Source organism: Scyliorhinus torazame, chromosome 24 (genome assembly GCF_047496885.1).
Source record: "Scyliorhinus torazame isolate Kashiwa2021f chromosome 24, sScyTor2.1, whole genome shotgun sequence".
NCBI lineage: Eukaryota > Metazoa > Chordata > Chondrichthyes > Carcharhiniformes > Scyliorhinidae > Scyliorhinus > Scyliorhinus torazame.
In genome coordinates, this window is record NC_092730.1 from 23,004,673 (window position 1) to 23,020,441 (window position 15,769).

The 15,769-nt window shown below is 54.9% G+C and overlaps 1 protein-coding gene across 1 annotated transcript in view; it reads right to left on the bottom strand.

Moving 5' to 3' along the window:
- Positions 1–14,984, bottom strand: part of LOC140399966 (uncharacterized) — a 28,635-nt gene extending 13,651 nt beyond the window's left edge. Inside the window, exon 1 of the mRNA XM_072489459.1 lies at positions 13,591–14,984. Coding sequence (XP_072345560.1) covers positions 13,591–13,636 — 46 coding nt within the window. The 5' untranslated portion in view covers positions 13,637–14,984. The remainder of the gene's footprint in view (positions 1–13,590) is intronic.
- Positions 14,985–15,769: the final 785 nt, after the last annotated feature.

Consider the following 15,769-nt stretch of genomic DNA (forward strand, 5'->3'; position numbering starts at 1 on the left):
CTCTGGCACGGTGTCTGTCCCTGTTGCTCAGAAGGGAAGGGGGGAGAGGAGCAGAGCATTAGTAATTGGGGACTCGATAGTCAGGGGCACAGATAGGAGATTTTGTGGGAGCGTGAGAGACTCACGTTTGGTATGTTGCCTCCCAGGTGCAAGGGTACGTGATGTCTCGGATCGTGTTTTCCACGTCCTTAGGGGGGAGGGGGAGCAGCCCCAAGTCGTGGTCCACATTGACACGAACAACATAGGTAGGAAAGGGGACAAGGATGTCAGGCAGGCTTTCAGGGAGCTAGGATGGAAGCTCAGAACTAGAACAAACAGAGTTGTTACCTCTGGGTTGTTGCCTGTGCCACGTGATAGTGAGATGAGGAATAGGGAGAGAGAGCAATCAAACACGTGGCTACAGGGATGGTGCAGGCGGGAAGGATTCAGATTTCTGGATAACAGGGGCTCTTTCTGGGGAAGGTGGGACCTCTACAGACAGGATGGTCTACATCTGAACCTGAGGGGCACAAATATCCTGGGGGGGAGATTTGTTAGTGCTCTTTGGGGGGGTTTAAACTAATGCAGCAGGGGCATGGGAACCTGGATTGTAGTTTTAGGGTAAGGGAGAATGAGAGTATAGAGGTCAGGAGCACAGATTTGACGTCGCAGGAGGGGGCCAGTGTTCAGGTAGGTGGTTTGAAGTGTGTCTACTTCAATGCCAGGAGTATACGAAATAAGGTAGGGGAACTGGCAGCATGGGTTGGTACCTGGGACTTCGATGTTGTGGCCATTTCGGAGACATGGATAGAGCAGGGACAGGAATGGATGTTGCAGGTTCCGGGGTTTAGGTGTTTTAGTGAGCTCAGAGAAGGAGGCAAAAGAGGGGGAGGTGTGGCGCTGCTAGTCAAGAGCAGTATTACGGTGGCGGAGAGGATGCTAGATGGGGACTCATCTTCCGAGGTAGTATGGGCTGAGGTTAGAAACATGAAAGGAGAGGTCACCCTGTTGGGAGTCTTCTATAGGCCTCCAAATAGTTCTAGGGATGTAGAGGAAAGATTGGCGAGGATGATCCTGGATAAGAGCGAAAGTAACAGGGTAGTTATTATGGGAGACTTTAACTTTCCAAATATTGACTGGAAAAGATATAGTTCGAGTACAGTGTGTGCAGGAGGGTTTCCTGACGCAATATGTTGACAGGCCAACAAGAGGCGAGGCCACGTTGGATTTGGTTTTGGGTAATGAACCAGGCCAGGTGTTGGATTTGGAGGTAGGAGAGCACTTTGGGGACAGTGACCACAATTCGGTGACGTTTACGTTAATGATGGAAAGGGATAAGTATACACCGCAGGGCAAGAGTTATAGCTGGGGGAAGGGCAATTATGATGCCATTAGACGTGACTTGGGGGGGATAAGGTGGAGAAGTAGGCTGCAAGTGTTGGGCACACTGGATAAGTGGAGCTTGTTCAAGGATCAGCTACTGCGTGTTCTTGATAAGTATGTACCGGTCAGGCAGGGAGGAAGGCGTCGAGCGAGGGAACCGTGGTTTACCAAAGAAGTGGAATCTCTTGTTAAGAGGAAGAAGGAGGCCTATGTGAAGATGAGGTGTGAAGTTTCAGTTGGGGCGATGGATAGTTACAAGGTAGCGAGGAAGGATCTAAAGAGAGAGCTAAGACGAGCAAGGAGGGGACATGAGAAGTATTTGGCAGGTAGGATCAAGGAAACCCCAAAAGCTTTCTATAGGTATGTCAGGAATAAGCGAATGACTAGGGAAAGAGTAGGACCAGTCAAGGACAGGGATGGGAAGTTGTGTGTGGAGTCTGAAGAGATACTAAATGAATATTTTTCGTCAGTATTCACTCAGGAAAAAGATAATGTTGTGGAGGAGAATGCTGAGACCCAGGCTAATAGAATAGATGGCATTGAGGTACGTAGGGAAGAGGTGTTGGCAATTCTGGACAGGCTGAAAATAGATAAGTCCCCGGGACCTGATGGGATTTATCCTAGGATTCTCTGGGAGGCCAGGGAAGAGATTGCTGGACCTTTGGCTTTGATTTTTATGTCATCATTGGCTACAGGAATAGTGCCAGAGGACTGGAGGATAGCAAATGTGGTCCCTTTGTTCAAAAAGGGGAGCAGAGACAACCCCGGCAACTATAGACCGGTGAGCCTCACGTCTGTAGTGGGTAAAGTCTTGGAGGGGATTATAAGAGACAAGATTTATAATCATCTAGATAGGAATAATATGATCAGGGATAGTCAGCATGGCTTTGTGAAGGGTAGGTCATGCCTCACAAACCTTATCGAGTTCTTTGAGAAGGTGACTGAACAGGTAGACGAGGGTAGAGCAGTTGATGTGGTGTATATGGATTTCAGCAAAGCGTTTGATAAGGTTCCCCACGGTAGGCTATTGCAGAAAATACGGAGGCTGGGGATTGAGGGTGATTTAGAGATGTGGATCAGAAATTGGCTCGCTGAAAGAAGACAGAGGATGGTGGTTGATGGGAAATGTTCAGAATGGAGTTCAGTTACAAGTGGAGTACCACAAGGATCTGTTCTGGGGCCGTTGCTGTTTGTCATTTTTATCAATGACCTAGAGGAAGGCGCAGAAGGGTGGGTGAGTAAATTTGGAGACGATACTAAAGTCGGTGGTGTTGTCGATAGTGTGGAAGGATGTAGCAGGTTACAGAGGGATATAGATAAGCTGCAGAGCTGGGCTGAGAGGTGGCAAATGGAGTTTAATGTAGAGAAGTGTGAGGTGATTCACTTTGGAAGGAATAACAGGAATGTGGAATATTTGGCTAATGGTAAAGTTCTTGGAAGTGTGGATGAGCAGAGGGATCTAGGTGTACATGTACATAGATCCCTGAAAGTTGCCACCCAGGTTGATAGGGTTGTGAAGAAGGCCTTTGGAGTGTTGGCCTTTATTGGTAGAGGGATTGAGTTCCGGAGTCAGGAGGTCATGTTGCAGCTGTACAGAACTCTGGTACGGCCGCATTTGGAGTATTGCGTACAGTTCTGGTCACCGCATTATAGGAAGGACGTGGAGGCTTTGGAGCGGGTGCAGAGGAGATTTACCAGGATGTTGCCTGGTATGGAGGGAAAATCTTATGAGGAAAGGCTGATGGACTTGAGGTTGTTTTCATTGGAGAGAAGAAAGTTAAGAGGAGACTTAATAGAGGCATACAAAATGATCAGGGGGTTAGATAGGGTGGACAGTGAGAGCCTTCTCCCGCGGATGGAAATGGCTAGCACGAGGGGACATAGCTTTAAACTGAGGGGTAATAGATATAGGACAGAGGTCAGAGGTAGGTTCTTTACGCAAAGAGTAGTGAGGCCGTGGAATGCCCTACCTGCTACAGTAGTGAACTCGCCAACATTGAGGGCATTTAAAAGTTTATTGGATAAACATATGGATGATAATGGTATAGTGTAGGTTAGATGGCTTTTGTTTTGGTGCAACATCGTGGGTCGAAGGGCCTGTACTGCGCTGTATTGTTCTATGTTCTATGTGTCAATGGACGTATCAGAAACGTTATACAGGACAAGGGCAGCACGGTGGCACAGTTGGTTAGCCCTGCTGCCTCACAGCGCCGACGTACCAGGTTCGATCCCGGCTCTGGGTTACTGTCCGTGTGGAGTTTGAATCGAACCCGGGTCTCTGGCACCGTGAGGCGGCCGTGCTAACCACTGTGCTACCAGATCCAGAGAGATGGCGACCAAGAGGGATCATATTTAGACTGTACTTCAGAAGATACTGCACGCAGAAACTGGAAGGAACCTTACTTCTATTCGCCAAAGACTACAATCTGTCACACATTTGGAGAAACCAGACATCGAGTTGGACACTGAGAAAAGATTCAGATACTACAACTCTTGTCGAAGACCATTGAGGCAAAGAGACAGACCTTCCAAGTCTGACAAATACACGTTCAGGGAGACTGTGAGGTGTCCAAGTCATGGATAGCCGGGCATTGGTTCAGTGCGTAACAAACCAGTTGTTGGTTGAACATACCAACGTGTCAGGAACCCTTCCGAAGCTAGACTAACCAACGTACATTGGCCACACTCTAAACTGTTCCAGGGTCTGGACCGCTCGACCTGCTCCCTGATGCAGGGACTGGCCGTGACTCTCATTTCCCTCATGTTCCCTCCACTTCCAATATAAGGGGTTCAGCAAGAGTGGAGGGGGTACGAGGTGGGGTGAGGTGTAACGTCAATCGAGTGGGTCATTGCAGGAGGCTCCCAGCCTGTGCGGTATTGACGGGTGCAGTAATTGGATGGGAGGTTTGGAGTCCAGTTTGGGGGTTCAGTGTCCAGACTGGGGTTCAGTGTCCTTCCAGACTGGGGTCAGTGTCGTTTGGGGGATCAGTCTGGACCGGGTTCAGTGTCCAGTTTGGGGGTTCAGTCTAGGCTGGGGTCAGTGTCCAGTTTGGGGGTTCAGTCCGGACTGGGGTCAGTGTCCAGTTTGGGGGTTCAGTCTGGACTGGGGTCAGTGTCCAGTTTGGGGGTTCAGTCTGGACTGGGGTCAGTGCTCAGTTTGGGGGTTCAGTCTGGACTAGGGTCAGTGCTCAGTTTGGGGGTTCAGTCTGGACTGGGGTCAGTGTCCAGTTTGGGGGTCGTCTGGACTAGGGTCAGTGTCCAGTTTAAAGGATCAGTCCGGACTGGGGTCAGTGCTCAGTTTGGGGGTTCAGTCTGGACTGGGGTCAGTGTCCAGTTTGGGGGCTCAGTCCAGACTGGGGTCAGTGTCCAGTTTGGGGGTCGTCTGGACTGGGGTCAGTGTCCAGTTTGGGGGTTCAGTCTGGACTGGGGTTGTGTCGTTTGGGGGGTTCAGTCCGGACTGGGGTCAGTGCCCAGTTTGGGGGTTCAGTCTAGGCTGGGGTCAGTGTCCAGTTTGGGGGTTCAATCCGGACTGGGGTCAGTGTCCAGTTTGGGGGTTCAGTCTGGACTGGGGTCAGTGTCCAGTTTGGGGGTTCAGTCTGGACTGGGGTCAGTGTCCAGTTTGGGGGTTCAGTCTGGACTGGGGTCAGTGTCCAGTTTGGGGGTCCAGTCCGGACTGGGGTCAGTGTCCAGTTTGGGGTCCAGTCTAGGCTGGGGTCAGTGTCCAGTTTGGGGGTTGAGTCTGGACTGGGGTTGTGTCCAGTTTGGGGGTTCAGTCCGGACTGGGGTCAGTGTCCAGTTTGGGGGTTCAGTCTGGACTGGGGTCAGTGTCCAGTTTGGGGGTTCAGTCTGGACTGGGGTCAGTGTCCAGTTTGGGGGTTCAGTCCGGACTGGGGTCAGTGTCCAGTTTGGGGGTTCAGTCTGGACTGGGGTCAGTGTCCAGTTTGGGGGTTCAGTCCGGACTGGGGTCACTGTCCCGTTTGGGGGTCCAGTCTGGACTGGGGTCAGTGTCCAGTTTGGGGGTTCAGTCTGGACTGGGGTCAGTGTCCAGTTTGGGGGTTCAGTCTGGACTGGGGTCAGTGTCCAGTTTGGGGTCCAGTCTAGACTGGGGTCAGAGTCCAGTTTGGGGGTTCAGTCTAGACTGGGGTCAGTGTCCAGTTTGGGGGTTCAGTCCAGACTGGGGTCAGTGTCCAGTTTGGGGGTTGAGTCTGGACTAGGGTCAGTGTCCAGTTTGGGGGTTCAGACCAGACTGGGGTCAATGTCCAGTTTGGGGGTTCAGTCTGGACTGGGGTCAGTGTCCAGTTTGGGGGTTCAGTCTGGACTGGGGTCAGTGTCCAGTTTGGGGGTTCAGTCCAGACTGGGGTCAGTGTCCAGTTTGGGGGTTCAGTCTAGGCTGGGGTCAGTGTCCAGTTTGGGGGTTCAGTCTAGACTGGGGTCAGTGTCCAGTTTGGGGGTTCAGTCTGGGGTCAGTGTCCAGTTTGGGGGTTCAGTCCGGGCTGGGGTCAGTGTCCAGTTTGGGGGTTCAGTCCAGGCTGGGGTCAGTGTCCAGTTTGGGGGTTCAGTCTAGACTAGGGTCAGTGTCCAGTTTGGGGGTTCAGTCTGGGCTGGGGTCAGTGTCCAGTTTGGGGGTTCAGTCCGGGCTGGGGTCAGTGTCCAGTCCGGGCTGGGGTCAGTGTCCAGTTTGGGGGTTCAAAGAACAAAGAACAAAGAAATGTACAGCACAGGAACAGGCCCTTCGGCCCTCCAAGCCCGTGCCGACCATACTGCCCGACTAAACTACAATCTTCTACACTTCCTGGGTCCGTATCCTTCTATTCCCATCCTATTCATATATTTGTCAAGATGCCCCTTAAATGTCCCTATCGTCCCTGCTTCCACTACCTCCTCCGGTAGTGAGTTCCAGGCACCCACTACCCTCTGCGTAAAAAACTTGCCTCGTACATCTACTCTAAACCTTGCCCCTCTCACCTTAAACCTATGCCCCCTAGTAATTGACCCCTCTACCCTGGGGAAAAGCCTCTGACTATCCACTCTGTCTATGCCCCTCATAATTTTGTATACCTCTATCAGGTCGCCCCTCAACCTCCTTCGTTCCAGTGAGAACAAACCGAGTTTATTCAATCGCTCCTCATAGCTTATGCCCTCCATACCAGGCAACATTCTGGTAAATCTCTTCTGCACCCTCTCTAAAGCCTCCACATCCTTCTGGTAGTGTGGCGACCAGAATTGAACACTATACTCCAAGTGTGGCCTAACTAAGGTTCTATACAGCTGCAACATGACTTGCCAATTCTTATACTCAATGCCCCGGCCAATGAAGGCAAGCATGCCGTATGCCTTCATGACTACCTTCTCCACCTGTGTTGCCCCTTTCAATGACCTGTGGACCTGTACTCCTAGATCTCCAGTTTGGGGGTTCAGTCCAGACTGGGGTCAGTGTCCAGTTTGGGGGTTCAGTCTGGACTGGGGTCAGTGTCCAGTTTTGGGGTTGTCTAGACTGGGGTCAGTGCCCAGTTTGGGGGTTCAGTCTGGGCTGGGGTCAGTGTCCAGTTTGGGGTTCAGTCTGGACTGGGGTCAGTGTCCAGTTTGGGGGTTCAGTCCGGACTGGGGTCAGTGTCCAGTTTGGGGGTTCAGTCTAGACTAGGGTCAATGTCCAGTTTGGGGGTTGAGTCTGGGCTGGGGTGTGTCCAGTTTGGGGTTTCAGTCCGGGCTGGGGTCAGTGTCCAGTCCGGGCTGGGGTCAGTGTCCAGTTTGGGGGTTCAGTCTGGACTGGGGTCAGTGTCCAGTTTGGGGGTTCAGTCTGGACTGGGGTCAGTGTCCAGTTTGGGGGTTCAGTCTGGACTGGGGTCAGTGTCCAGTTTGGGGGTTCAGTCCGGACACAGGTCAGTGTCCAGTTTGGGGGTTCAGTCCAGACTGGGGTCAGTGTCCAGTTTGGGGGTTCAGTCTGGACTGGGGTCAGTGTCCAGTTTGGGGGTTCAGTCTAGACTGGGGTCAGTGTCCAGTTTGGGGGTTCAGTCCGGACACAGGTCAGTGTCCAGTTTGGGGGTTCAGTCTGGACTGGGGTCCGTGTCCAGTTTGGGGGTTCAGTCTGGACTGGGGTCCGTGTCCAGTTTGGGGGTTCAGTCTGGACTGGGGCCAGTGTCCAGTTTGGGGGTTCAGTCTGGACTAGGGTCGGTGTCCAGTTTGGGGGTTCAGTCTGGACTGGGGTCAGTGTCCAGTTTGGGGGTTCAGTCCGGACACAGGTCAGTGTCCAGTTTGGGGGTTCAGTCCGGACTGGGGTCAGTGTCCAGTTTGGGGGTTCAGTCCAGACGGGGGTCAGTGTCCAGTTTGGGGGTTCAGTCTAGACTGGGGCCAGTGCCCAGTTGGGGGTTCAGTCTAGACTGGGGTCAGTGCCCAGTTTGGGGGTTCAGTCTGGGCTGGGGTCAGTATCCAGTTTGGGGGTTCAGTCTGGGCTGGGGTCAGTGTCCAGTTTGGGGGTTCAGTCCGGGCTGGGGTCAATGTCCAGTTTGGGGGTTCAGTCCAGGCTGGGGTCAGTGTCCAGTTTGGGGGTTCAGTCTAGACTAGGGTCAGTGTCCAGTTTGGGGGTTCAGTCTGGGCTGGGGTCAGTGTCCAGTTTGGGGGTTCAGTCCGGGCTGGGGTCAGTGTCCAGTTTGGGGTCCAGTCCGGGCTGGGGTCAGTGTCCAGTTTGGGGGTTCAGTCTGGACTGGGGTCAGTGTCCAGTTTGGGGGTTCAGTCTGGACTGGGGTCCGTGTCCAGTTTGGGGGTTCAGTCTGGACTCGGGTCAGTGTCCAGTTTGGGGGTTCAGTCCGGACTGGGGTCAGTGTCCAGTTTGGGGGTTCAGTCTAGGCTGGGGTCAGTGTCCAGTTTGGGGGTTCAGTCTGGACTGGGGTCAGTGTCCAGTTTGGGGGTTCAGTCTGGACTGGGGTCAGTGTCCAGTTTGGGGGTTCAGTCTGGACTGGGGCCAGTGTCCAGTTTGGGGGTTCAGTCTGGACTAGGGTCAGTGTCCAGTTTAGGGGTTCAGTCCGGACTGGGGTCAGTGTCCAGTTTGGGGGTTCAGTCCGGACTGGGGTCAGTGTCCAGTTTGGGGGTTCAGTCCGGACTGGGGTCAGTGTCCAGTTTGGGGGTTCAGTCTGGACTGGGGTCAGTGTCCAGTTTGTGGGTTCAGTCTAGACTGGGGTCAGTGTCCAGTTTGGGGGTTCAGTCCGGACTGGGGTCAGTGTCCAGTTTGGGGGTTCAGTGTCCAGTTTGGGGGTTCAGTCTAGACTGGGGCCAGTGCCCAGTTTGGGGGTTCAGTCTAGACTGGGGTCAGTGCCCAGTTTGGGGGTTCAGTCTGGGCTGGGGTCAGTGTCCAGTTTGGGGGTTCAGTCCGGACTCAGGTCAGTGTCCAGTTTGGGGGTTCAGTCCGGACACAGGTCAGTGTCCAGTTTGGGGATGCAGTCCGGACTGGGGTCAGTGTCCAGTTTGGGGGTTCAGTCTGGACTGGGGTCAGTGTCCAGTTTGGGGGTTCAGTCCAGGCTGGGGTCAGTTTCCAGTTTGGGGGTTCAGTCTGGACTGGGGTCATTGTCCAGTTTGGGAATTCAGTCTGGACTGGGGTCAGTGTCCAGTTTGGGGGTTCAGTCTGGACTGGGGCCAGTGTCCAGTTTGGGGGTTCAGTCCAGGCTGGGGTCCGTGTCCAGTTTGGGGGTTCAGTCCAGGCTGGGGTCAGTGTCCAGTTTGGGGGTTCAGTCTAGGCTGGGGTCAGTGTCCAGTTTGGGGGTTCAGTCTGGACTGGGGTCAGTGTCCAGTTTGGGGGTTCAGTCCAGACTGGGGTCAGTGTCCAGTTTGGGGGTTCAGTCCAGACTGGGGTCAGTGCCCAGTTTGGGGGTTCAGTCCAGACTGGGGTCAGTGTCCAGTCTGGACTGGGCCAGTGTCCAGTTTGGGGGTTCAGTACGGCCTGGGGTCAGTGTCCAGTTTGGGGGTTCAGTCTAGGCTGGGGTCAGTGTCGTTTGGGGGTTCAGTCTAGGCGGGGGTCAGTGTCCAGTTTGGGGGTTCAGTCCGGACTGGGGCCAGTGTCCAGTTTGGGGGTTCAGTCTGGACTGGGGTCAGTGTCCAGTTTGGGGGTTCAGTCTAGGCTGGGGTCAGTGTCCAGTTTGGGGGTTCAGTCTAGGCTGGGGTCAGTGTCGTTTGGGGGTTCAGTCTAGGCGGGGGTCAGTGTCCAGTTTGGGGGTTCAGTCTGGACTGGGGTCCATGTCCAGTTTGGGGGTTCAGTCTGGACTAGGGTCAGTGTCCAGTTTGGGGGTTCAGTCTGGACTGGGGTCAGTGTCCAGTTTGGGGGTTGAGTCTGGACTGGGGTCAGTGTCCAGTTTGGGGGTTGAGTCTAGGCTGGAGTCAGTGTCCAGTTTGGGGGTTCATTCTAGGCTGGGGTCAGTGCCCAGTTTGGGGGTTCAGTCTGGACTGGGGTCAGTGTCCAGTTTGGGGGTTCAGTCTAGGCTGGGGTCAGTGTCCAGTTTGGGGGTTGAGTCTGGACTGGGGTCAGCGTCCAGTTTGGGGGTTCAGTCCAGACTGGGGTCAGTGTCCAGCTTGGGGGTTCAGTCCGGACTGGGGTCAGTGTCCAGTTTTGGGGTTCAGTCTGGACTGGGGTCAGTGTCCAGTTTGGGGGTTCAGTCTGGACTGGGGTCAGTGTCCAGTTTGGGGGTTCAGTCTGGACAGGGGTCAGTGTCCAGTTTGGGGGTTCAGTATGGACTGGGGTCAGTGTCCAGTTTGGGGGTTCAGTCCAGACTGGGGGTCAGTGTCCAGTTTGGGGGTTCAGTCTGGACTAGGGTCAGTGTCCAGTTTGGGGGTTCAGTCTGGACTGGGGTCATTGTCCAGTTTGGGGATTCAGTCTGGACTGGGGTCAGTGTCCAGTTTGGGGGTTCAGTCCAGGCTGGGGTCCGTGTCCAGTTTGGGGGTTCAGTCCAGGCTGGGGTCAGTGTCCAGTTTGGGGGTTCAGTCTAGGCTGGGGTGTGTCCAGTTTGGGGGTTGTCTGGACTGGGGTCAGTGTCCAGTTTGGGGGTTCAGTCTGGACTGGGGTCAGTGTCCAGTTTGGGGGTTCAGTCCGGACTGGGGTCAGTGTCCAGTTTGGGGGTTCAGTCCGGACTGGGTTCAGTGTCCAGTTTGGGGGTTCAGTCTGGACTGGGTTCAGTGTCCAGTTTGGGGGTTCAGTCCGGACTGGGTTCAGTGTCCAGTTTGGGGGTTCAGTCTGGACTGGGGTCCGTGTCCAGTTTGGGGGTTCAGCCTGGGCTGGGGTCAGTGTCCAGTTTGGGGGTTCAGTCCAGACTGGGGTCAGTGTCCAGTTTGGGGGTTCAGTCCAGACTGGGGGGTTCAGTCTAGACTGGGGTCAGTGTCCAGTTTGGGGGTTCAGTGTAGACTGGGGCCAATGCCCAGTTTGGGGGTTCAGTCTAGGCTGGGGTCAGTGTCCAGTTTGGGGGTTCAGTCCAGGCTGGGGTCAGTGTCGTTTGGGGGTTCAGTGTAGGCGGGGGTCAGTGTCCAGTTTGGGGGTTCAGTCTGGACTGGGGTCCGTGTCCAGTTTGGGGGTTCAGTCTGGACTAGGGTCAGTGTCCAGTTTGGGGGTTCAGTCTGGACTGGGGTCAGTGTCCAGTTTGGGGGTTGAGTCTGGACTGGGGCCAGTGTCCAGTTTGGGGGTTCAGTCCAGGCTGGGGTCCGTGTCCAGTTTGGGGGTTCAGTCCAGGCTGGGGTCAGTGTCCAGTTTGGGGGTTCAGTCTAGGCTGGGGTCAGTGTCCAGTTTGGGGGTTCAGTCTGGACTGGGGTCAGTGTCCAGTTTGGGGGTTCAGTCCAGACTGGGGTCAGTGTCCAGTTTGGGGGTTCAGTCCAGACTGGGGTCAGTGCCCAGTTTGGGGGTTCAGTCCAGACTGGGGTCAGTGTCCAGTCTGGACTGGGCCAGTGTCCAGTTTGGGGGTTCAGTACGGCCTGGGGTCAGTGTCCAGTTTGGGGGTTCAGTCTAGGCTGGGGTCAGTGTCGTTTGGGGGTTCAGTCTAGGCGGGGGTCAGTGTCCAGTTTGGGGGTTCAGTCCGGACTGGGGCCAGTGTCCAGTTTGGGGGTTCAGTCTGGACTGGGGTCAGTGTCCAGTTTGGGGGTTCAGTCTAGGCTGGGGTCAGTGTCCAGTTTGGGGGTTCAGTCTAGGCTGGGGTCAGTGTCGTTTGGGGGTTCAGTCTAGGCGGGGGTCAGTGTCCAGTTTGGGGGTTCAGTCTGGACTGGGGTCCATGTCCAGTTTGGGGGTTCAGTCTGGACTAGGGTCAGTGTCCAGTTTGGGGGTTCAGTCTGGACTGGGGTCAGTGTCCAGTTTGGGGGTTGAGTCTGGACTGGGGTCAGTGTCCAGTTTGGGGGTTGAGTCTAGGCTGGAGTCAGTGTCCAGTTTGGGGGTTCATTCTAGGCTGGGGTCAGTGCCCAGTTTGGGGGTTCAGTCTGGACTGGGGTCAGTGTCCAGTTTGGGGGTTCAGTCTAGGCTGGGGTCAGTGTCCAGTTTGGGGGTTGAGTCTGGACTGGGGTCAGTGTCCAGTTTGGGGGTTCAGTCCAGACTGGGGTCAGTGTCCAGCTTGGGGGTTCAGTCCGGACTGGGGTCAGTGTCCAGTTTTGGGGTTCAGTCTGGACTGGGGTCAGTGTCCAGTTTGGGGGTTCAGTCTGGACTGGGGTCAGTGTCCAGTTTGGGGGTTCAGTCTGGACAGGGGTCAGTGTCCAGTTTGGGGGTTCAGTATGGACTGGGGTCAGTGTCCAGTTTGGGGGTTCAGTCCAGACTGGGGGTCAGTGTCCAGTTTGGGGGTTCAGTCTGGACTAGGGTCAGTGTCCAGTTTGGGGGTTCAGTCTGGACTGGGGTCATTGTCCAGTTTGGGGATTCAGTCTGGACTGGGGTCAGTGTCCAGTTTGGGGGTTCAGTCCAGGCTGGGGTCCGTGTCCAGTTTGGGGGTTCAGTCCAGGCTGGGGTCAGTGTCCAGTTTGGGGGTTCAGTCTAGGCTGGGGTGTGTCCAGTTTGGGGGTTGTCTGGACTGGGGTCAGTGTCCAGTTTGGGGGTTCAGTCCAGGCTGGGGTCAGTGTCCAGTTTGGGGGTTCAGTCTGGACTGGGGTCAGTGTCCAGTTTGGGGGTTCAGTCCGGACTGGGGTCAGTGTCCAGTTTGGGGGTTCAGTCCGGACTGGGTTCAGTGTCCAGTTTGGGGGTTCAGTCTGGACTGGGTTCAGTGTCCAGTTTGGGGGTTCAGTCCGGACTGGGTTCAGTGTCCAGTTTGGGGGTTCAGTCTGGACTGGGGTCCGTGTCCAGTTTGGGGGTTCAGCCTGGGGTCAGTGTCCAGTTTGGGGGTTCAGTCCAGACTGGGGTCAGTGTCCAGTTTGGGGGTTCAGTCCAGACTGGGGGGTTCAGTCTAGACTGGGGTCAGTGTCCAGTTTGGGGGTTCAGTGTAGACTGGGGCCAATGCCCAGTTTGGGGGTTCAGTCTAGGCTGGGGTCAGTGTCCAGTTTGGGGGTTCAGTCTAGGCTGGGGTCAGTGTCGTTTGGGGGTTCAGTCTAGGCGGGGGTCAGTGTCCAGTTTGGGGGTTCAGTCTGGACTGGGGTCCGTGTCCAGTTTGGGGGTTCAGTCTGGACTAGGGTCAGTGTCCAGTTTGGGGGTTCAGTCTGGACTGGGGTCAGTGTCCAGTTTGGGGGTTGAGTCTGGACTGGGGTCAGTGTCCAGTTTGGGGGTTGAGTCTAGGCTGGAGTCAGTGTCCAGTTTGGGGGTTCATTCTAGGCTGGGGTCAGTGCCCAGTTTGGGGGTTCAGTCTGGACTGGGGTCAGTGTCCAGTTTGGGGGTTCAGTCTAGGCTGGGGTCAGTGTCCAGTTTGGGGGTTGAGTCTGGACTGGGGTCAGTGTCCAGTTTGGGGGTTCAGTCTGGACTGGGGTCAGTGTCCAGTTTGGGGGTTCAGTCTGGACTGGGGTCAGTGTCCAGTTTGGGGGTTCAGTCCGGACTGGGGTCAGTGTCCAGTTTGGGGGTTCAGCCTGGGCTGGGGTCAGTGTCCAGTTTGGGGGTTCAGTCCAGACTGGGGTCAGTGTCCAGTCTGGACAGGGGTCAGTGTCCAGTTTGGGGGTTCAGTCCAGGCTGGGGTCAGTGTCCAGTCTGGACTGGGGTCAGTGTCCAGAGGGTTATTTTTGTTGCAGTTTGGGGGGTGAGGTACGGTTTGTGTTTTTTGGGGGGTGGGTGGCGGATTCGGGGTTCAGAGCGGCCGCACCCACCTGAATCCTCGACCTGGACGTCCTGCTTCGACACTCCGCAGCCCATCCTGGGTCCGGCCGGAGCGGCTGCTGAGCCGCTGCTTGTGAAAGGCGGACCCGGGAGCCGCTCTTGTGACGGGGCAGCACCGGGAAACGTAACAAGGGAGAGGCGGCAGGACCGGGGGGAGAGCGGGGAGGAAGGGAAAGAGTGAGACAGGGAAAGAGAGAGGGAGAGAGGAAGGGGAAGAGAGAGAGAGAGGGAGAGGGGAAGAGAGAGAGAGGGAGAGAAAGAGGAAGAGAGAGAGGGAGTGAGAAAGGGAGCGAGAAGGGGAGAGAGGAAGGGGAAGAGAGAGGGAGCGAGAAGGGGGGCGGGCGAGGGAGAAAGGGGGGGGAAGAGAGAGATGGGGGAGAGAGAGATGGGGGAGAGAAAGGGAGGAAGGAGGGAGAGAGAGAGAAAGGGGCAGAGAGAGGGAGGAAGGGGGAGAGAGGGAGAAAGGGGTGAGGGAGAAATAACAGGAAAGAGGGAGAGAGAGAATGGAAGGTAGAGAGGGAGGGAGAGAGAAAGGAGAGAAAAGAAAGGGTAAAGGAGGGGCAGAGTGATAGGGAAGGAAGAGGGTAGGAATGAGAGAAAGAGGGATGGGGAAGAAAGAGAGAATGGGAAAAGGGAGAGAGAGAGAGAGAGGAGCACGGGAAAGAGGGGAGGAGAGCGAAGGAAAGGGGCGGGGAAAAGAGAAGGAAAGAGGGTAGGAGTGGAGGAGAGAAGGAAAGAGGGGCAGGGAAAGGAGAGAGAAAGGATCAGAGTGAAAGAGGAAAAGAAGGAAAGAGAGGGAAGGAGAAAAGAGAGCAAGAGATGGAAAGATATGAGGGGGAAGTACGAGGGGGCAGAAAGTGGAAGCTATGAGTGAGTAAAGGAGGGAGAAGAGGGAATGGAAGGGAGAGAGCATGGGAGTTAAGGGAAATTAATTAGAGGGCCTTGAAAATGGGATAGAGCAGAGGGAGGAGACAGGTAGACAATGGGGAGAAGGAACAGGGATGATTGGAATGGAGGATGTGGTTCAAAAAGGGCAAGGACTGGAGGATGTAGGTAAGTGGATCAGGAGGGGGATTGGAGGCCGAGGACCTGGGATCTGTCTGTGTGGAGTTTGCACATTCTCCCCGTGGGTCTCATAAAACCATAATAGCAGAACTGGCCACTCGGCCCATCGAGTCTGCTCCGCTGTTCGATCATGGCTGATATTTTCTCATCCCCATTCTCCTGCCTTCTCCCCATAACCCCTGATCCCCTCATTAATCAAGAACCTATCTATCTCTGTCTTAAAGACACTCAGTGATTTGGCCTCCACAGCCTTCTGCGGCAAAGAGTTCCACAGATTCACCACCCTCTGGCTGAAGAAATTCCTCATCTCTGTTTCAAAGGATCGTCACGTTAGTCTGAGATTGTGTCCTCTCTGCTTCTAGCTTTTACTACAAGTGGAAACATCCTCTCCACGTCCACTCAATCCAGGCCTCGCAGTATCATGTAAGTTTCAATAAGACCCCCCCCCCCCCCCCCCCCCCAATCCTTCCAAACTCCAACGAGTAGAGACCCAGAGTCCTCAACCGTTCCTCATACGACAAGTTCTTCATTCCAGGGATCATTCTTGTGAACCTCCTCTGGACCCTTTCCAAGCCCAGCACATCCTTCCTTAGATACGGGGCCCAAAACTGCTCACAATACTCCAAATGGGGTCTGACCAGAGCCTTATACAGCCTCAGAAGTACATCCCTGCTCTTGTATTCTAGGCCTCTCGACATGAATGCTAACATTGCATTTGCCTTCCTAACTGCCGACTGAACCTGCACGTTAACCTTAAGAGAATCGTGAACAAGGACTCCCAAGTCCCTTTGTGCTTCTGATTTCTGAAGCCTTTCCCCATTTGGAAAATAGTCTATGCCTCCATTCCTCCTTCCAAAGTGCATAACCTCACTTTCCCCACATTGTGTTCCATCTGCCACTTCTTTGCCCACTCTCCTCGCCTGACCAAGTCCTTCTGCAGTCAGGAAGGCAAATGCAATGTTAGCGTTCATGTCGAGAGGGCTAGAATACAAGCGAGGGGATGTATTTTTCAGGCTGTATAAGGCTCTGGTCAGACCCCCATTTGGAGTATTGAGAGCAGTTTTGGGCCCCGTATCTAAGGATGGATGTGCTGGCCTTGAAAAG